This window comes from Erinaceus europaeus, chromosome 13, assembly GCF_950295315.1.
Source record: "Erinaceus europaeus chromosome 13, mEriEur2.1, whole genome shotgun sequence".
Lineage (NCBI taxonomy): Eukaryota > Metazoa > Chordata > Mammalia > Eulipotyphla > Erinaceidae > Erinaceus > Erinaceus europaeus.
In genome coordinates, this window is record NC_080174.1 from 59,568,204 (window position 1) to 59,589,983 (window position 21,780).

General features: G+C 42.3%; 1 protein-coding gene across 9 annotated transcripts in view; it reads left to right on the top strand.

Annotated features, from left to right (window-relative positions):
• The first annotated feature begins 312 nt into the window (after positions 1-312).
• Positions 313-21,780, top strand: part of MKNK1 (MAPK interacting serine/threonine kinase 1) — a 56,088-nt gene continuing 34,620 nt past the window's right edge. For 3 of the 9 annotated variants that reach the window (XM_060205984.1, XM_060205992.1, XM_060205991.1), the window contains exons 1-5: positions 313-333; positions 2,634-2,708; positions 7,647-7,701; positions 14,252-14,431; positions 21,494-21,597. In XM_060205984.1, the coding sequence (XP_060061967.1) occupies positions 21,582-21,597 (16 nt within the window). In that variant the 5' untranslated portion in view covers positions 313-333; positions 2,634-2,708; positions 7,647-7,701; positions 14,252-14,431; positions 21,494-21,581. Of the gene's footprint in view, positions 334-2,633; positions 2,709-3,823; positions 3,998-4,396; positions 4,461-7,646; positions 7,702-13,211; positions 13,328-14,251; positions 14,432-21,493; positions 21,598-21,780 lie in introns of those variants that run through there. The other 6 variants (XM_060205989.1, XM_060205988.1, XM_060205985.1 and 3 more) reach the window with 6 other exon arrangements.

Sequence of the window (21,780 nt, forward strand, 5' to 3'; positions counted from 1 at the left end):
AATGGAGATATAGAATTCTGGTGGTGGGAATGGGGTGAAGTTGTATCCATCTTGTAATTTTTTAAATAATATTAAAAATCAGTAATATAGTTTCAAAAAGTTAAGGGATAAAAAAAAAAAATTGCCCTCTTAGAGAATTAAACCCCATCTCCGGTAGCAGCGAGCTTTTCTCTCGCGCATGCGCAGTTTGCTTAGCCGGCCAGTCTTCCAGCGTAGCCATAGCGCGCCGGCGCAGCTCCACCCCCCACACCCCTCTGCATTCGGCCCCGCCCCTCAGGTCTAGTCCCGCCTTTTCCGCGTTCTCGGCAGAGGGATCCGCGGGCGTCAACTGAGGTAAAGGCGAGACGGGGAGGTAGCCCTTGGAGCGGCTGGGGGCTGGAGGTTAGGGGCTGTGTGCCCGGGACCGGGCGGTCAGCGCCCTCACAGCCTCCCGAAGTCACGACTCCGTTGTGTTACAGCCGAAAGGGACGCCTGTTTAGGGCTGTTCTGGGCACTCCGCCGGGAGAGCTCCGGGCACCGCCCGTCTCCGCTGGGCGCCGGGTCGAGACCGGTGCCTGTGTGTGTGTGTGTGGGGGGGGGTCAGAGGTCATAGGTCAGAGCACACGCTGGGACGTCCCGGGGGCTCAGTCCCTGCCAGGCGCTCCAGCCCCTGGCGGTCGGTCGAGCGTCTGGGACTGTTTTTCAAGTGAGCTTTCTCTGCCATGTGAAAGTTTAGCTCTTTCTTTTGAAAAGCTGCGGACGCGGACGCGGGAGTCGCGGTGCTTGTAAATGAGGGAGGGAAGGTGGTGTGAGGTGCAGGCTCTCCGCGTAGGGAGGGTGGTTGGCGGGCATGGGGTATTTATTGGGAGTGCTGGACTCCGGGGTCGGACAGCTCTGCCACTTTCTAACGCAGTGCCCCTGGGCAAGTTATTTTCCTTCCTCGAAAGTTTTTGTTGTGTGCCAGAACTCAGCAGTATTCTGGATTCCCTCTCTGTCTCTCCTTCCTCCCTTCACCCATTCTTCCCTCCCCGCATCTGAAGGGCAAAGGTATAGGAGGTCATCCTGGGAGTTGAAGGTGAGAGCCGAGTACATACACGGTAGCTGTGATTTCTAGGAACCAGGTGATTTTGAAGTGGGGCCCCAGAAAAAGGGTCATGGTAACTTAGGGCTTGAAGCCTCAATGAGGTTTATCGGTGGAATTGACTTTGCAGGATGGAAAGGGATTAATGCTTACTGACCAATGCCCAAGTGTCAAGTGCCATGCTGGGCAACTGGTGTAGACTGTTTTTATTGAATCCTCAGTCAGTGAGCAAGTGTGTTCAGCCTCTATTACCTCTGGCTTCAACCCTCTAAAGAGAACTAAACTGATGTAAACCAGCCGTTGGTTTTCTTTCCTTTTTATTATCTTTATTGGATAGAGACAGTCAGAAATCAAGAGAGGAGAGCTAGAGAAGAAGAGAGACAGAGAGACACCTGCAGCCCTGCTTCACCACTCACAAAGTCTTATCCTTGCAGGTGGCAACCAGGGGCTTAAACCTGGGTCTTGAACCTGGGTCCTTGACATTATAGTGTGTATTCTCAGCCAGGTGCACCACCCGGCCCCCTGCAGTTGGTTTTCATATAGAGCTGAACCAGTTGGAAACTTTGGCATCCCCCTCCCCAATGTCTTCTACCTCAACTCTTTCCTTCCTGCCATCCAGAGAGTTCACTGGGCTCTTGTCTTTCTCCAAGGCCTAGTGCTCTAGAGTTCTAGCAAATGTTGATGGCAAGTGAGTACCTTTTAAAGTCAGACTGAAGGAAACTGAACCACAGGAGAAAGAAGCTCTGTGAACAAGAGCTGTTGGATTCCAACACATGTTTAGGAAGTGTGTGTGTGTGATCTCTTACACCCACCATAACAATCTATGGATTTATTATGTGGAAGTAATAGTAGCTCAGTTTCTTTGGCATTCTTTTCATGGAAACCCATGTGAGCTCCCCGAGACAATGGTCACATCATTTTCTGTCTCCACTGAGATACCTTTGGCTGGTGTCATTGACTTACTACTATTTAGAGTTTGGACTCTTCAGCTTTATAGACAAGTCCCGCCTTTGCTGTTCTCAGACCACTGTGCTGTTTCTCTTTACACTCCCAAACCTTCACCCTGTGCCCCAGTTTTTGTTTTTCAGACACTCCCTCCTTTTATTTTTCCAGAGCACTGCTCAGTTCTAGTTTATGGTGGTGCTGGGGTTTGAACTCTCCTCAGTCCTCCTACATTCTCCTTATATTCTTTCTTCCTGAAGTTACTCCTGCTTCTCATCTTTCAAGACCTTTCTTTCTCATCTTTCTCTTGTGACCTTGTCATCTCTGAGGCTTCTCTACGTCTGATTCCTCTACTGGGTTAGTTTTTACCGTTTCCCATCTTCTGTAGCAGAGGCTGAATCTCAGGTATAACTCTGAGTATGGTCTACCTTGTGCTGTGTAACCCCATAGGCTCTGAGCACAGTGGTGGCAAGAAACCATGTCTGTCTCTTCCTCCACTACACATAGTAGTCCTTTGCAGTGTTTGTGGTTGAATGAGTCAATGTGATTTTTTATTTACTTGCTTTGGTCATTGTTTTATGAGCTTCAAGGTTCAGAGTGTGCCTTTGTGTTTTTCCTTTTCTTGTCAAAGGAGAGTCTCAGTTTGGCTCAATAACGCCCTGTTTATAAGCATCAAAGGCAGAAAAGTGAAGGAATTCTGCACAAGGTAGGATTCTTTATTGATGCTGTTTTCAGGCCTTTGTCTTATCTTTGCTGAATTTTATTAAAAAGAGAGAGAGAGAGAATTCTATTCTGGAAGCTATGCTGAGTGTAATATAGTTAACATATGGGAAAGATCACAGGTGGTTTACCAATGTGCTATTCTGCCCCTGGCCTTGTCCCCTCCTATCTGATTCTAGCAGTTAAACATTCACAACAGCTTCAACACATGGGACTAAAGGTTCTTTGTTGATATCTGTAGAAAAAGGTTGAGAATCACTTCTCTCATTCTACCTCTTTTACAGATGGGGAAAGGACTTGGTCAAGATTACACAAGTATCAGTCAGGGGAAAAAAAGTTCTGCTTTTTCTTTTTTTTTCATTCCTCTCCCTAGTCCCTAGTCTCCTACATTATTAGAATAATCTAACATTTATTGAGTACTTACTATGTGGCAGATATTATTTTAAGTCTTTTATATGCATCACTTCAAAATTATTTTATAGCCTTTGAAACTAAGCAGATAGAAATCATTCAGATAATGCTTCTACAACTTTGTAATTCTACAACTTTGACTGTCTCCATGTTACTGTTTGCCATCAGGATTCCACTACCCCTGGTGGGTTTCTTTCTTTCTTTTTAATTTTTATTTATTTATTGGACAGAGACAAAGAGAAATAAAGAGGGAAGAGGAAGATAGGTAGATAGATGGACAGACAGACAGATAGACACTTGCAACACTATTTCACCACTCGTGTAGCTTTCTCTATGCAGGTGGGGACTGAGAACTTAAACCCAGGTCTTCACACATTGTAAAGTGTGCACTTTACTGGGTGCACTATCTCAAAGCCCCCTACTTTTTTGTTTTCATCTAGTACTGGGAATGAACCCAGGGCCTTATGCATATATGATACTATTGAATGACCTCTCTAGCACTTACTTTCCCTTCCCTTTTTTTTCCTTCTCCTCTCTCTCTGTCTTTTTTTTTTGCTTATCTACAAAAATTCAATTTTTATTTGGCATTAATAATCAGCCAATCACACAGAATAATGATTTATTCATTTTTATTATAATCCATACATTAAAATGGACAGCTAAATTTTTTTTTTTTTTTTATAAGAGCATTGCTCAGCTTTGGCTTAGAGTGGTACAGGGGATTGAACATAGGACTTTGGAACCTCAAGCATCAGAATCTCTTTGCATAATCATTATGCTATCTCCCCCACTTACAACTAAAGATTTGATAAAAATTTATAAGGGAAACATACCTTCAGCACTCATGAAACTTCCTCTCTGAAGGTGAGTACATGTGCACTCAGCTGAATGAACCACTACCCAGCCCCCTGAAATGGACACATAAGACACACACCTAGGTTTGCAGGGTTAGCTTTCTATGTAAATGTGTGTGATCCCACTGATCTCTCCAGCCCAATTTTCTATTCTTTTTTTGAGAGAGGAGACACCACAGCTCCACTCTATCATCCGTGAACACCCACATCCTAGCCCCCAGTGCTGTTCATGGTGCTCCCATATGGTGCTTGGCCTTGATCCCAGGAGTGAACTATCTCCCAGACTCTGCTGATAGGTTTTTTTTTTTTTTTTCCTAATTGATTGAGGGAAGTGAAATAGGAAGTGTGTGAGGAAGGTATCTACATCTAAGAAATTCTTTGATTAATTACTTTATGGTGTCTTTTTTAGGTCGTTCCACTTGCATGCTGCACTTATTGAGTCACTGCAAACTGTTGTGCACTTTTACTTTAAGGTATATATTTTCCCCTAACTTACAGATACACATGTACATATGCCCTATTTCATGAACCTTGGTCTATATCTAGGTTCTATGGCTTTGTTAGGAAGCATACCACCCGAAATGAAATTAAGGAGTCTTATGAGCTAGGTAAGGTCTCACCAGAGTAATGGAATTGAAGAGTTGATATCCCAGGCCTAGTATCTCTGGACACAATCCAAAGTGAAAGTCAAGGTGGTACTGGTTGCATTGATTTGGTTGATATCAGCAGATGCAGTATCAAATGGTACGGATTGAGGAAGCATGCAGGAAAACGAGCCATATCCCAGATGTTTCAGGACTGGAAGAAGTATGGGTTTTATAGAGAATGGAGAAGGTTCCTGCCGTCTTAGAGTTTAAGAAGGCAATAGATAGTTATTATTATAACCAAGTTATTTGGGAATTTGGTTGACTTTGAAAATCCCATGGTTAGGATTTGCTGTATCATACAAGACCTCACCATGATTTATGTCATTTAATGTTATTTACATGTAGCTGTATCTTTTTAAAAAGTATTTATTATTTATTCCCTTTTGTTGCCCTTGTTGTTTTTTATTGTTGTAGTTATTGTTGTTGTTATTGATGTCATTGTTGTTGGATAGGACAGAGAGAAGTGGAGAGAGGAGGATAAGACAGAGAGGGGGAGAGAAAGATAGACACCTGCTGAACCGCTTCACCGTCTGTGAAGTGACTCCCTTACAGGTGGGGAGCCGGGGGCTCAAACTGGGATCCTTAAGCCGGTCCTTGTGCTTCACACCATGTGTGCTTAACCTGCTGCGCTACTGCCTGACTCCCCATAGCTGTATCTTATATAGTGACATGACCAGGTGCTTCTGGTCTAAGATTATAAGTGATTTAATATTTTAGAGAAAAAGTCATTATTAGAAATGTATTAATGATTTAAACCCACTGTTAAAATTCCATCAGGAGTTGGTGATAGGGTTTTAATGGCAATCATCTCCTAACAAGGTCTCCAAAGAACCTGTTCCCAATTCACCCTACCTCTGTAAGCAAGCTGTTCTGGGCAGTGTCTTCCTCTATCGTGAAGAAATGTCTTGAGCATAGTCTCAAGTGTGTTGAAAGAATGAACAAATGAAGGAGTGAAGCAAGCTAACATGAATATTAGTAAATCTTAGTGTCAAAACATCTATATACTTTGAGAATTGCATTTGAGAATTCTCAAATTAGGCAGGGAATGCAAAGTTCTTAGCAAAATTAAGTGCAAAAGCTTTCTGTAAAGATTCCTAGTCAAGGGTGGAAAAATCCAATCCAATAAACACATTGAACTCTATAAACAGAACTCTGGTATTGAGAAATGTTCACTGAAGAAAGCAACACACTTCCTGCCTACCTATAAATAATTGTCTTCTCAGAGCCTTCACCCTCCAGTGTAGTTGGGAAGATAGATAAGTACATAAATAACCAAAATCAGGATGTCTATGGTTAAATGTAGGAAAGAATATAAACAGAGTAGGTGTTTGGAAAAAGAAGAAATCAATCCCAACATGACCAAAGGAAGCCTGGAGGGTTTCCCAAAGGTGGAAAATTTATGCTGAGCTTCAGAGGTAGTTCATTCTTGTGAGAAAGAACAACTTGAGCAGTGGTGAAGAGGTGGAAATGAACAAGTGTGTGTGTGTGTGTGTGTGTGTGTGTGTGTGTGTGTGTGTGTGTGTGTGTGTGTGTGTGTGTTGGGGAGAGGAATGGAGTTGGTGAGGAGGAGGAGGAGGAATATACATTCTGGAGGCTGGATTGAAATAAAGTCCCAGAATGGGGACATCAGTGAGGAGGCTGTTGGGATAGTCCAGTTCAGGTGTGAACTGTGAACCACTGACCTAGTATGAAAGTTTCCTGGTCTAGGCCTGATAGGTCATTTGAATATGTGAGCATTTTAGCAGCCCTATAGCACTATAAGTCAATACCTTCTTGTTTTTAGCTGTTAGAATCTCAGAGTTGGGTTACTTACAGAGGCTACTGGCACCCTTGTGTTTCAGGCCTACTGTGAAATTAACAGGATAATTATAGAAGTGTCTGTCTGCGGAGGCAACTCATTTGGCACACACTGTTCTGTCATTTACTTGCCTTCAAATTCATAAAGAATATGTAGTGGAAGAAAGAGGACTATATTTGGAATTAAGATGCTGATTCCTCTCTCTCCCTCAAAGATAGAGCAAATACTAAGCCAGGAAAGCTAGTGGTGTGAAGCTCTGAGCTCTTTCCATATTGCCTCAGAAGGAAAAAGGAAAGGCTGATATTCAGGTCATGGTTCTGTTATTACCATCTGTGAGTCCTCAACCTTAACTTCTTTCTCAGTAACGGGCAGTATTTTTGTTTACTTCCAAGGTAATGCAATCTATGTCTTTCCTGACTTGTAGCAGTATAAGGAAGTGGCTGGAAATATGAACCTGGATATAGAGTTTAAACTCCAGCTTCTCAACAGGTGTGGGGGACATCCAGCCCACCAAGACAACTGCAGATGGGATTTGAAATTTAATAAATTTAGGGCTTTTTTCAGAGCAACCTTAAGTGCTAATTTTTACATTGATAATTTTGTATGGCCAGTTAATGATGTTATATATATCTAACTGGCCTTTGGCAGAAAAACAGTTTCCCACCTTGTTCTATAGGAAGATACTGTCTATAGTAGAGTTGGATTGCTTGAATTGAGTCCTGGCTCTTTCACTTGAAACCTGCACTACTTGGCAAGTTATTTAACTTTCATGTCTCAGTTTCTTCATCTGTAGAACAGGGATACAATTATTATCTACCTCATGGACTTGTGATGAGTATTGACATAGTTTATGCTAAATACTTAGAACAGTGCCTGATACATAGTAAGTGTTCAGTGAGTATTAGATTTAATATTGATAATAATATTTGCAATGAGTACTAATGTCTAGTTAGGTGTTACTTTGATAGAAAGCATGTTAATCACTAATTTAAAAAAACAGAAATTTAAAAAAGCATATTTATTAGAGCTGTTTTCCTTCCTGTCCTATTCTGGCATTATCATCTCTTTCCACTTTGCTATAAGAAAAATTTGAAAACTATAGATGCAGGGTTGCAAGGCAGGCATCATAGAATGTGCCTGGAAGGGAATGGGGCAGTAAAAAGTCAGTGGCTTATTAAAAATTCTCACCTGAATTTTGTTTTCACTCTCCACAGGACATCAGAATAGAGCAGCAAAGTCATTCACTTTCGCACAGCCTTCGAAACAAGGGTAAGATTCACTTGCCACAAAGTCCAGTAGCTGCATCTCTGGGACAGTGGTACTTAACTTGGTTCTCTCCCACTTAAGCTTTTCTGACCTTCACTTAAGTCATTGCTTGTCCTACTTTTCATGAATATGGAAATGTTCCCACCTCATTGTAACAGGAAAACAAAATCAAGATTTTTTTCATGAGAACCTTTTATGTACTTAAAGCCAGAATTGAGGTAGGCTTCATCTTCTCTTCTCCAGGCTAAACAGCCTTGTTTTCTTTTACCTCACTCTTAAAAATGAAATGGTGGGAGTCGGGCAGTAGCACAGCGGGTTAATCGCACGTGGTGCAAAGCATAAGGACCAGCCTCAGGATCCTGGTTCGAGCCCCTGATTCCCCACCTGCAGGGGAGTTGCTTCACAAGCGATGAAGCAGGTCTGCAGGTGTCTTTCTCTCCCCCTGTCTGTCTTCCCCTCCTCTCTCCATTTCTCTCTGTCCTATCCAACTACAACGACATCAGCAACAATAAAACAACAAGGGCAACAAAAGGGAAAATAAATAAATATTTTTTTTAAATTTTTTAAAAATGTAATGGTGTTTATCAGAAGATACTATGAAAAATGTATGAAAATTCAGATATTTGAATTAAAAGAATGCCAATAAACTGATGGAAAAGAGTTCAGAGAAATCTCCTATCTTTGGTCAGGACTTTGAAAAGCATAAAATACATACATATTTTCAAACTAGCAATTGTTACTATTTTAACTTTCTGAATATCTAGACACTTTAATTTTAGAGAATGGATTTTGTTAAGTTTTACAACAAAAATACTATTACAGATTATTTGTTTCAGTAACAGATCATTGTGGGATGCAGAAAGTTGAAGGTCTGGCTTCTGTAATTGCTTCCCCACTGAACATGGACATTGACAGGTCGATCCATACCCCCAGCCTGTCTCTCTCTTTCTCTAGTGGGGAAGGCCTGTGGGGAAGCGGAGCTCCAAGGCGCATTGGTGGGTTGTCTGTCCAGTGAAGTCTGGTCGTATCCTGCTAGCATCTGGAACCTGGTGGCTGAAAAGAGAGTTAATATACAAAGCCAAACAAATTGTTGAACAATCATGGACCTAAAGGCTGGAATAGTGCAAATGAAGTGTTGGGGGTGGGGGTGGGGGAAGTCCTCCATTTTGTAGACAGCTTGTAGGCATATTTTAGTTATATTTCAAAGAGCCTGTAGCTATACTAGATTTGTTGTTTTTTTTTTTTTTTACCAGAGCCTGAAATCTGATATGCAGGTGGATCCTAATTATTGTCTGGGGAGATGATGTCATGGCTGGGAAAAGGACCAGAAAGCTGGATCAGGGAAGAGAGTAGCTCCCTGTTATGGGAAAGGGATATAAATATTACTGTAAACCCCATCAAATTGATGTGATCTGGGGCCCATAATTATCTTAGGAGCCTGTGTGAACTGTGCATCCCTCTACATCTGAGCTCACATTCTGTGGTCCTGAATAGGAACATTCCATGTTGCCCCAGTATCGACCCATCTTCCTCAGGTATAGCATAGAGTGTATTGTCTATCCTCCCTTAGGAGGATGGAACATTCTCTACCATTGTTGATCCAAGTTGAGGGCAAGGTCCTATGCTCTCGATTTAATCAGATCCTGCTTTTGGTTTCCCTTTTTGTTCTTCTTTCTCAACTTCTGTTGATGAGTGGACTCAACTGTATCTTTCTGACTTAGCTGACTTAACATAATTCCTTCTAGCTCTGTCCAAGATGGGTCAGATAAGGTGGGCTCATTGTTCTTAATAGCTGCATAGTATTCCATTGTGTATATGTACCACAGCTTTCTCAGCCACCCATCTGCTGTTGGGCACCTGAGTTCCAGGTTTTAGCCATTATGAATTGTGCTGCTATGAACATAGATGTACAATGTATATGCTTTTTACCTCCTCAACCCTAGAGTGGCTCCAAATGTCATCATAACATAAATTCCACAAAGCAATTATCAAGTTATTTTTACTGTAAGTCACCCACTGGAGTTGGAATTAAGCAGATGGGGATGGGAGAAGAGGGACAGAGTCGATGAGGAAGGAAAATGACCTGGGTTGGCAAATTCTGACTTCCAGGCCAGATCTAGCTCACTACCTGCTTTTGTGTGAGTTCAAGCTAAGAATACTCTTACCTTTTAAAAAATGGCTGCGGGGGTGGGGGTGGGGGGAATGTGGGACTCAAAAGAAGATCAACATTTTGCACTGTGAAATTATAACTTGAAAATTATATGGATATTTCAATACTTGTAATGTTAAATAGAAATATAGCCACATCTGTTGGTTTATTCACTGTCTATAGTTGCTTGCTCTCCACAGAGGTATAATTGAGTAGTTTTGATAGAGACAATGTAACACACAAAGCCTAAATTACTTCCTCTTTCACTCTGCACAGAACAAATGTGCCAACTCCTACTAGAGATAAGAAGTGACCTAGGGAGTCGGGCTGTAGAGCATCGGGTTAAGCGCAGGTGGCGCAAAGCACAAGGACCAGCATAAGGATCCCGGTTCAAGCCCTGGCTCCCCACCTGCAGGGGAGTCGCTTCACAAGTGGTAAAGCAGGTCTGCAGGTGTCTATCTTTCTCTCCCCCTCTCTGTCTTCCCCCTCCTCTCTCCATTTCTCTCTGTCCTATCCAACAGCAACAACAACAATAATAACTACAACAATAAAACAACAAGGGCAACAAAATGGAATAAATAAATAAAATTAAATTAAAATTAAAAAAAAGAACCTAAAAATTTAAACCTGTCACAAGACTAAAAGCAAAGAGTCAAAGTTTAGAGGTGTAAAAGCTTGTCTCTAGAGTTGTGGTCATAAAGAAAGGGAGTATAATGTAGCTGCTTTAAACTTTAGAAATAGTTTCACTGGGCTGCAGAGGTCTAATCAAAACAATAGGAAGGACTACTCTTAAGTTTTAGTATTTCTAGTGAGCAATAAAGAAATATTTTGAGGGGTCAGGTGGTGGTACTCTGGTTGAGCCCACATGATACAATGCACAAGGGTCCCAGTTTGAGCTTCCAGTCTCCACCTGCAGGGAGAGAGCTTTGGGAGTAATGAAGCAGGACTGCAGATGTCTCTGTCTCTCTCCCTCTCCCTTCTCCATTTCTGGCTGACTGTATCCAATAAATGAATATAGTTTAAAATGTATTTTGAGGATAAAATGACTAATTTAGATACTGGAACACTTTTCTGTGTCAGTACTATGCTAGATGCTGAAAATACAAAAAAATGAAACAGCTAAGTCCTTGCCTTTGAGGAGCTTCTGGCCTAACAAAAGAGTTGCATGTACATGTACATAGCCATCTCCAGATATTATAATTTACTTTGGGTACAGTTAGATGCTGGAGGAAGTAGAACAAACAGTCATGGACTACTGTAATTTGTCAGATTATTTTCAGTAGTGGATGATGGATCTTGAAGTGTCTACCCAGCAAAATGAAAGTCTTTTTGGTGTGGCTAAGGTTGGAGGAAAAAGAGACAAAATAAGTGACTTAAAGGTTCTATGGCTGGGAAACTGGCAGGATGAAATAATCTGATAGAGATGAAGGGAATGGAGAAAGGAGAATATGGACGAGAGTTGGAAAAAAAGTCCAGTTTGAGACATATGATTTGAGGTAATAAAACACGTCATGCTTCCAGTTAGAGAACCTTTTTAGAAGTTTTGGAACGGGTACACAATTCAGATTTTAACAGTGTTTTCAGAATTTTCCCTTTGGAGGAAAAAAGAACATATTATATTCATTTCATAAAGAAATTGACAAATCAGCTTTGACATGTGGTATCTAGGGTATAACATTAAAAAAAAAAAGAAACAGCACACATACAGAAAATTAAGTTACCAGATGGAAACTAACCAGTGTGTGTGTGTGTTTTGCCACCAGGGCTGTCACTGGGGTCCAGTGCCAGTGTAACAGTGACAAATCCACTGCTCTCAGTAGGCTCTTTTCTCCCTCTCTCCCTTTCTTCCTTCTTTATTCTCGTCTTTCATCTTTCTTCTCTCTCTTTTTCCTTTCTCTCTCTCTCTTCTTGACAGACAGCAAAAAATTGGGGAGGAGGAAGGATAGAAAGGGAAAGAGGAAGACATCTGCTGCAGCACTGCTCCACTACTCATGAAACTTCCCACCTGCAGGTGAGGACCTGGGGCTTGAACCTGGGTCCTTGCTCACTATAATGTGTGCACTGTAGTGGATGAGCCACCAAGAGGCCCCTCCAGTTCTGCATTTTTTGTGGTTGATATAACCAGAGCTTCACTGTTTGAGGCCAACTTTTTCAGATAGAAGGAAAGAAGGGGGTCGGGCAGTAGTGCAGTGGGTTAAGCGCAGGTGGCGCAAAAACACAAGGACCGGCGTAAGGATCCCGGTTTGAGCCCCTGGCTCCCCACCTGCAGGGGAGTCACTTCACAGGTGGTGAAGCAGGTCTGCAGGTGTCTATCTTTCTCTCCCCCTCTCTGTCTTCCCCTCCTCTCTCCATTTCTCTCTGTCCTATCCAACAGCGAACGACCTCAACAATAACAATAATAACCACAACAAGACAATAACAACAAGGGCAACAAAGGGGGGAAAATGTCCTCCAGGAGCAGTGGATTCATGGTGCAGGCACTGAGCCCAGCAATAACCCTGGAGGCAAAAAAAAAAAAAAAGAAAGAAAGAAAGAAAGAAAAGAGACAGAGAGGGAGAAAAGAGGAGATACCATGGCACTGAAGTTTCCTCCAGTGCTTTGGAGCCAGGCTCATACTTGTTCCCTTTTTTTTTTTTTTTTTAATATTTATTATTATTCCCTCTTGTGGCCCTTGCTGTTTTATTCATTGTTGTAGTCATTATTAATATGTCGTTGTTGTTGGATAGGACAGAGAGAAATGGAGAGAGGAGGGGAAGACAGAGAGGAGGAGAGAAAGATAGACACCTGCAGACCAGCTTCACCACTTGTGAAGCAAATCCCTTGCAGGTGGGGAGCTGGGGGCTTGAACCGGGATCCTTACACTGGTCCTTGCGCTTTGCACCACCTGCATTTAATCCGCTGTGCTACAGCCCTACTCCCACTTGTTTCCTTTTATACCCCTTTCTCTTCTCAGTATCTATTTTATCTTTCTGATTCTGTGAACTTCTGTCTGTGAGACTTGGATCTGGCCACTAGGAGATGCAGCCAGAGCTCATTCATCTCTGAAAAAGTAGACAACCAAAAGTGTCAACTTACTCTACATGAGACTCCACAGTGAACAGGAGAATCCTTATCTCATCCAGGCCATAACTACTGGGTTCTGGAATCCCATAATAGAAACAGTACCTGACAACTTGTACCAGACCCTTGTTGAATCTTCAGATACTTAATGTCATCATCATTATTAATTATTATTATTATTATTATTATTTGCCTCCAGGGTTATGGTTGGGGCTTGATGCCAACACTATGACTGCTCCTGGAGGCTATTTTTCCCATTTTGTTGCCCTTGTTGCCCTTATTGTGGTTGTTATTGTTGTTATAGCTATTGTTGTTGTTGGATAAGACAAAGAGAAATCGAGAGAGGAATGGAAGACAGAGAGGAGGAGAAAAAGACACCTAATGACCTGCTTCACCACTTGAGAAGCAACCCCTCTGCAGGTGGAGAGCTGGGGGCTTGAGCTGGGATCCTTATGCCATTCCTTGCGCTTTGTGCCATGTGCGCTTAACCCACTGTGCTACTGCCAGCCCCCTATGTCATCATTTTTAAATGCTCTTTTCTTTAATTGTGGGGGGGGTGGATTAATGATTTAAAGTAGATGCAGTTGTTGGTACATGTGTAAATTTTCTCAGTTTTCTGCAAGACACTCTCACCTGCAGCCTAGGTCCTCCTCCATCATCATACACCAGGACGTGAAAGCACCCCCTCCCTTCCAAAGTCCTCTACTTTGGTGCATTACACCAAACTCAGTTTAAGTTCTTCTTTGTGTTTCCCCTTTCTGTTCTTATTTCTGTTCTTATTTCTTGACTTCTGTCCATGAGTGAGATCATTTGGCTTATCTCACTTAACATGATTCCACTTAACATGATAACCTGCTCTGCTACTGCCTGACTCCCTAACATGATTCCTTTAAGCTCCATTCAAGCTGAGGTAAAGATGGTGAATTCATTCTTAATAGCTGAGTAATTTTCAAATGCTCTTATGTCTTTTTTTAAAATGGTGCTAGGGCCTCATGCATGTGCAGTACAACTATTCCTGGGCTAACCTTTTCATTGTTTTATTTCTACCTTCTGTGGAGCTTCCCACAACACCAACTATGGAGCGTGGTTTGTTGTTTTCTCACATGGTGCCAGAGCTTGAGTCAAAGGCTCTGGACTCAGGAAGGCATGTGCTCTACATGGTAAACTTTCCTGGCCTCTGATAAATTATTTTAAAGATGGGAAATCTGTGGTTTCCTTGTGTGTATCTATTTACTGGTATAACATGTAGACTTGGGGAACACTTTGGGTGATCTTTACCTTCTCTGGTCCTTTTAAAGAAGTTCGTACTTTGATTTTTTTTTTTTCCGGCTATGCTTTTTGAAGGTTTCCATTGCTAGCTGTGATGAAGGAGAAGCCAGTAGAGAAGTGGAGAATGTCAATTATGTACACCGACCATTGAAGTACTCCTATAGCTGGAAGGCAGTTCTCTCATTGGAGCATTATTTCATTTGGAACTTCAAGTTTACTGAGGAGTCACACCTCAAAAGCTAGGCAGGTCTACAGGTAAGACTGGATGCTTATTTAACTTGTTTTTTTTTTGTTTTTTGTTTTTTTTTTAGCTTGCTTCAGGTTGAAACTGTCTGATATTTCCAGAAGAATTGAATGGGCCAAAGATTTCAGTATTTAATTAACAGGAGCCATGAGGCTGCCTGGTACACCTGAGATAGTAAGAAGAAGCACATTTCTATCAGAATAAAATGGTAGAGGAAGTCATAAGGAGAGCCATACGGTATAATTTGCATCTTTACTTTTATTTGTTAAAATTGTACCCATGTGTAACAACTGTACTGTAATCTATTAGTCTTCCGAATAAAGTGAAAAAAAACCTGCAACCACTAACCTAAAAAAAAAAAAAAAAAAAAAAAGTAAAACAACTATATTATAATGAAGCACAGTCAAGTGAAACAAGAAGTATAAAAAGTAAAATAATCTACCCACCTCTGGGACCTTGGAATCTCAGGTGGCAAAGCCTTTTTTTGTTTTGTTTTGTTTTTATCAGAGTACTGCTCAGCTCTGGTTTATGGTGGGGGTGGGGATGGGGGGGCATTGGACCTGGGATTTTGAAGCCTCAGGCCTGAGAGTCTCTTTGCATAACCATTATCTACACCCCCCCATGCTATCTGCACCCCCCCCCCCATTGCTGTCTCCCTAGCCCTCTCTACCTTACTCTCTAACCTTAGGTTCCATCATGTCTGACACGCTATAAATAATGTCTTATCTGTAAACTGGGTCAAGGGAGATGCTTTTAGCCAGCGCTGTGAGTTGTCATACTCCTTTGCTGCTATGTGCTTCCCTTTATCTGAAGCCTCCCAGTGTCTCACTGTCTTCTTCTGCTCCCTATTCCACCCAGCCAGCTCCCCTTCCTGAATTCATCCCTTCTTTGATTGTTCTAGTACTCTTTTTTATTAGTTACATTTTATTTATTTTTTAATTATTTTTATTTATTGGATAGAGAGAGTCACAAATTGAGAGGGGAGAGGGTGATAGAGAGGGAGAGAGACAGATAGCCATCAAAAAGCTTTCCCCCTGCAGGTAGGGACCTGGGGCTCAAACCTAGGTTCCTGTGCACTGTAACATGTGCATTCAACCAGGTGCGCCACCACCCAGGCCCCTGGTAGTGACATTTTGATGACTTTTCTTGGTAGCCACAGAGCAACGACTGTTGGAATGGGAGGGCCTGCCTTGCTCCTGTATGAGGGGGCTCAGTCTTGAGTGGGGGCAGCTTGTCCACCCCCCAGGCTCCCCAATTGGTCTAGCTGCCGTCTTTCCACTGAACCTTGGCCAGGAAGATATGGAATTCCATGGGCTGCAATCTGACAGCATCCGGGTTTAGCCAGTGGGGAGAGTGGTGGGGTACAGAGACTGGACCTGTGCTGGGATCCGCTGGAGCCTGGAGGCACTAGTCTGCAGCTGGGTGGCTGCCAACATGGTTTCATCTAGCTGCCTGATGGTGAAGAGAGCAGGTTCTGCAAGTTCAAGGTCACTGGGAAGTTTGGGTTGGGGCCTGAGTCCTCCCCTGTGCTGAACTGGTACTCTGAGCACAGCAATAGCATCTCAGAGCCCCAGCAAGCAGGGGTGAGCAGGTGCATTGGGTGGGGGGGGGGGGGCAGCTCCAAGAACTGTGTGAAAGGTCTGGGCTGAGTCCAGAAGGCAGGGTTAGCACGGGGAGGGTGGGATACTACTGTCCTATGGTTACCTAACTGGCTAATAAAAGCCTATTCAGAAACATATTTTGAGATCCTCCTCTATAGTTCCATATTAAGCAGCAAAGATAGAGAGGAGCTAGACACCCCCCCTGACACTCCCATTCCTTTCTTCAAGAAGGCAGCAGTCTTTGATTCCTCTACCATCTCTTTGTTTGGTGAGACAGGATAAGTTCTGTCTCTGTGGTTCCCTTTTTCATTCCATACCACTGCTCCCCTCTTTTATTCTCTCCTAGCTCTGTTCAGCTATAGGCTTTCTTTGCCTTCCTCTAGGTTGCTACAGCAACCTTAGTCAGCCCTCTGGTTCCTCTCCAGCCTCCAGTTTGTTCTGTAGGTCACAACCAGTCGGATGGCCCTAGAGCACAATTCCTGTCTTAGCCAGTTCCTTTCATTGCCTATCGAACGATGGTTCACAGTCTGCTCTGGACCTCGAGGGTCCTTGAAATCCTTTCATGGTATCTGCAAGGTCAAAAACATTTCTTAATGTACCACTAACATGTTATTTGTTGTTTCAAAGAAGCAGTGGGTAAAACTGCTGGTGCCTTAGCTCACATCAAGGCCATGGTACTGAGCTTGTATAGCAGTCCTTATGCTCTTCACTACTTCTCACACAGGTAGCGTGTTTGCTTTTGGTGTTTTGTTTTTGTTTTTAATGCAGTTTTCACTTAAGAATGTCCTTGATGAAGTGGTGAAAAATTAATTTTATTTAATCTCAACCCTTGAGCACACATCTTTTTATGTGTGTTTTATGACAAAATGGAAGTGCTCATAAAGCCTTTCTGCTCCCTACCTGAGTACAGTGGTTATCTCATGAAAGCACTTGTGAGTTTGAATTGCAAACTGGACTACCCACAGTTTTCATTTTTACTCAAATGAGTGTCTTAACTCTTGATTAGTGAAGCCAGAAAATAGATGGGAACCAGATACTGGAGGCCATAATAATAAATATGAGTGATTTGACTGCAGACTGCCCACTTTTTATATACTGATATGTACACAAATCTATTCCACTACTGCTGCTTGCTGTTTTAAATACACAATTCCTTTACCCCCTCCATGTCCTTCCTCTTGTCATTCCTTCCACCCAGAGATGCAGTGACAGCTCTGAAGGCTGCTTGTGACTGCAGAACCAAGGGAGAAGATGGGCCTGAACTGAGACCTTTGACCTCTGGGAATGTTACTCTCCCAGCCCTATTTGAGGCTTGTTGTGAATCACCACCCTGTTGGCACCTCAGTGGGCCTCAGATTGCCTACTTTTGATGCAGTGGCATGAACTACTGCAGTCTTCAGATTGCTGCCCGGTTTTGCTACACTCAGGACCTCGAGGGTGGGGGGGCTATGAAATACCTTAGTCCCTTGAAACCATGGACAGATTGTTCTTTGATTGAGCTGATTTCACAGGTGGCTTCTTTCATCCTTCATATATTCAATTTGACTACTTTCTGTTTGATTATGCCCTTTCCATGACATTGTCCCATACAGAATAATAGTACCATCACAATCAAATCAACCAACTAATAATGTCAAGCAAAAGGATAATGTAACCTTGTACTTGGTATCAGAGCTGCCATGAACTGATGTGGTTGGACTAGTTTGTAGTTTACCCTATGTAATATGGTAAATCCCAAAATACAAAGTTTTCTCAGAATAAGAAGAGGCTTGAAGAAGATGAGTTCAATCTTAGTTTAATATGATAATGGCAATGTGGTAATAATGCCCATGAATCTCTGTAAGCTCGAGTAATGCTGCCCAGCCTTTGGATGTCTTAGCATACACAGAAAACAATATTGTTTAGCCTGATAAGAGGATCAATATCTCATTCATACCAAATCAGTAGGGAAGCTCTGTGCTAAGGTTTCTGCATAAAAGTATTTTTGTTGATGCCTGGTTATCCCTTCTACCTTTAATATTAATAAAAAAAAACAAAACAGTGTGATGGTTAGAAGCTCAAATTCTCAGCCAGACTGTGTATGTTTAAATCCAAACTCTACCTTTTACTGGCTGTGTGACCTTGGGCAACCTACTATATCTCAGTCCCTTCATCTGTAAAGTATGAGTCATAGTTACACTTATAGTGAAGAGTAAAACAAATGGTATATAAGCCCGGAAGGTGGGGTAGTGGATGAATTATTGGATTCTCAAGCAAGGGGTCTGGAGTTTGGTCCCTGGCATCACATGTGCCAGATTGATGCTCTGGTGTATCCTCCCTCCCTCTCTCTTTCTCTCTTTCTCTCTCTCTCTCTCTCAAAAGGTGGTATATATAAAATGTAGTGTTTGTGGAGTTCTTAGAACATTACCCAGCTTATGTGTATGTGTACTGGTAGTATTATATATTTTTTGTGGATGTTGATTTGATTTGATTATTTTTAAAATTTATTTATAAAGTGGAAATATTGATAAGACCATAAGATAAGAGGGGTACAATTCCACACAGTTCCCACCACCAAAACTCTGTGTCCCATCCCTCCCTTGAAAGCTTTCCTATTCCTTATCCTTCTGGGATCATGGACCCAGGAGCATTATGGGGTGCAGAAGGTAGAAGGTCTGGCTTCTGTAATTGCTTTTCCACTGAACATGGGAGTTGGCAGGTTGATCCATACCCCCAGCCTGTTTCTCTCTTTCCCTAGTGGGGCAGGACTTAGAGAGGCGGGGCTCCAGGACACATTGGTGAGGTCATCTGCCCAGGGAAGTCAGAATGGCATCACGGTAGCATCTAGAACTTGGTGGCTGAAAAGCATTAAGATATAAAGCAGAAAAAAATTGTTTAATAATCAGGAACATTCTTGCCTAAAGGCAAGAATATAGCAGATGAGATTTGGGGGTTTCCATTTTGGAAAAAGCTAGTAGGTCTATTGTAGGTATATTCCAAGGGGCCCATGACTTTACTAGTTTTTGCCTGAGCCTGACAGCTAACATGCAAGTAGACCAAAGGTACTGTCTGGGGAGATGGTGTCAGAGTTGGAAAAAGGACTAGAAAGCTGGATCAGAAAAGAAGAGAGAAAAGCATCCTTGCTGAAGGTGGGGAGTGGAGGATTGAATTTGGGTCCTTGTGCATTGTACTATGTGCATTTAACTAGGTTTGCCACCACCCAGCCCCCGTTTAAAATATTATTTATTCATTTATTGAATAGAGACAGAGAAGAAATAGGGAGATAAAGAGAGACACCTGCATGGTAACGTGCACTCAGTCAGGTGCAACACCTCCCAGCCCCTATGTCTAGTTGCTTATTTGATCCTTATAACAATCTTGTATAGGCAACACAAGACTTACACTGACCTCATTTTCTTTATGAAGAAACTTATATTCAAAGAAGCTAAGCAATTTGTGAAGCCTACAGTGATGGAGAGCCAGGATTTAAGTTGGTGTCTCCTAGGCTTGAATGTTGACTTTTATTTATTTATTTATTTATTTATTTATTTTATTATGCCACTAGGGTTATTGTTGGGGCTTGGTGCTGGCACTATGAATCCATCACTTCCAGAGGCCATTTTTTCCTTTTAAATTTTTCTAATTGAAATTTTTTTCTATTTTTATTTGATGGGGGGGAGATAGAGAGGGAGAGAAGAAAGATACCTGCATCCCCCCTGCAGGTGGGGAGTGGGGCTGAGGTGGGGGACTCTAACCTGAGTCCTTGTGCATGGTAACAGGTACACTCAAGCAAATGCGCCACTGCCCTGTGCCCTGGGTGACTTTTTCCAGATAGAAAGAGGGAGGGAGGAAGAGATTCCACAGCACAGGAGCTCCTCCCAGTGCCAGAGTACTGTCATGAACCTCTGTTTCCTCGCCTGAAATATGGTAAAATAGTCACCTTTTGTGGATATTGTAAGAATTAGAGATAAGGTATATAAAATACTTAGCATGGTGCCTGGTACACAGTACATTCTTGAAAATTCTGTTGGTATTAGCATTTTTGTATATCTCTGCAGTCTTCCTATTTTGCTTGTGTTCATATGGGTATATGCATACCTTTCATGTACATATGTTTCTTGGAGTCAAATATAGAATTTCTGGAAAGGGTTGGTATTATATTTAAACCTATTCTACAGATGATGAAATAGATTCTTTTTTTAGGTATTTATTTATTTATTCCCTTTTTGTTGCCCTTTTTTATTGTTGTAGTTATTATTAATGTCAGCTAGGACAGAGAAAAATGGAGAGAGGAAGGGAAGACAGAGAGGGGGAGAGAAAGATAGATACCTGCAGACCTACTTCACCGCCTGTGGGGAGCCAAGGCTCGAACCGGGATCCTTACGCTGGTCCTTGTGCTTTGCACCACCTGCGTTTAACCCACTGTGCTAGCTCCTGACTCCTGAGGAAACAGATTTTAAGAAGCCAAGTAACTTGACCTTTGCATTTCATGTTAGTCTCTTGATGCCAAACCCATCTGCCTTCCCTGTCAGCTGTGGGCTCCACTCACTCCAGCTCCACCTCCACCAAATAATATCCACAAATAGAAAACCGCCAAACCTGGTCAAAGAACATGACAAGGACTGGAGGGAGTGGAAGTACTGGTAGTCTTCACCCCAGCTAGATCTGTCTGCAAACTCTAAAGGAGTGCTCACTTCCTCTTCTGAAATAACAGACACATTGCCCAATCCTATAATAAGAATCCAGAATGTTAAGAACCTTTTAGTTTCTAGGACTTTATTTGAGAGAAACATTGTCAAGGAATTCATAGGACTGAATAGCTTTACTCTTGTCTACAGGGCAAGTAAATACCCGTATTTCCTTCAGTATGTGCACTTAGTACTTAAAAGACCTGGCTGGCTTGCACTGCCTCTAACACTGAGTATGTGCACCATTTCATATCATTTTCACTTCCGTGCACATTTTCTGGTGGTTGCTGGCACGTGCCTAACACTGTGTTATGACTTAAGTGATGCAGAGATGACCAGATGACATTCTGCTCAATAGAGCCTCTAGCAGGTGTTTGGGACAGACAGTGGAGTACAAACTTACAGGTTCTGTGCAGTATTACCATCTTTTGCATAGTGCCTAACTCACTTCTGAAATATATACAAACCTTCTCATCTGGGGTTGCCAGGGAGCTTCAGAAAGGAGGGGACTTATGAGCTGGGTTTTGATGTCTCCAAAGAATTCTTAGCCAAGGGGAGCAGTTGAGCCAATAACCAACTTAACTGTGGAGTCTTCCCCCCAGAGGAAGCATTTACCAAATGGTTGCATGCATAATGAATTAAGGTCCCATAGATTCTGCTCATGGACTGCCTGTGATAAAATAGAGCATATGGATAGGCTTCAGATGGGGGAACTATCAACCCCCACCATCATCCCCATATAAACAGGGAAGTTAAACATGTTTATTTCACTTCATTGTCTTCCTACATTTTTTTTTCTTCCTAGTTTCAAAAACAACTCTCCTTCAACAAGTGTTTCCAAGGAAAATCTTAACCATTTGTCCCTTCTGGCATACCCTCTTCCATTGAAATCCATGCAGAATAGACCAGGTACTCTGTCTTTTTGTGTGTGAAATTATCAAATCTAATGTTGAGTTTGTGGCAGTGCTCATATGTATGCTGCTTCCACAAGAGGCTCCCTCAGCCCTGCTGTGATATAAACCAAGTATAAATTGCCGCTAACAGGGTTTTCTAGCTAGAGTCGTAAGTATGTCTGAGTATCTCCTGTGAAAT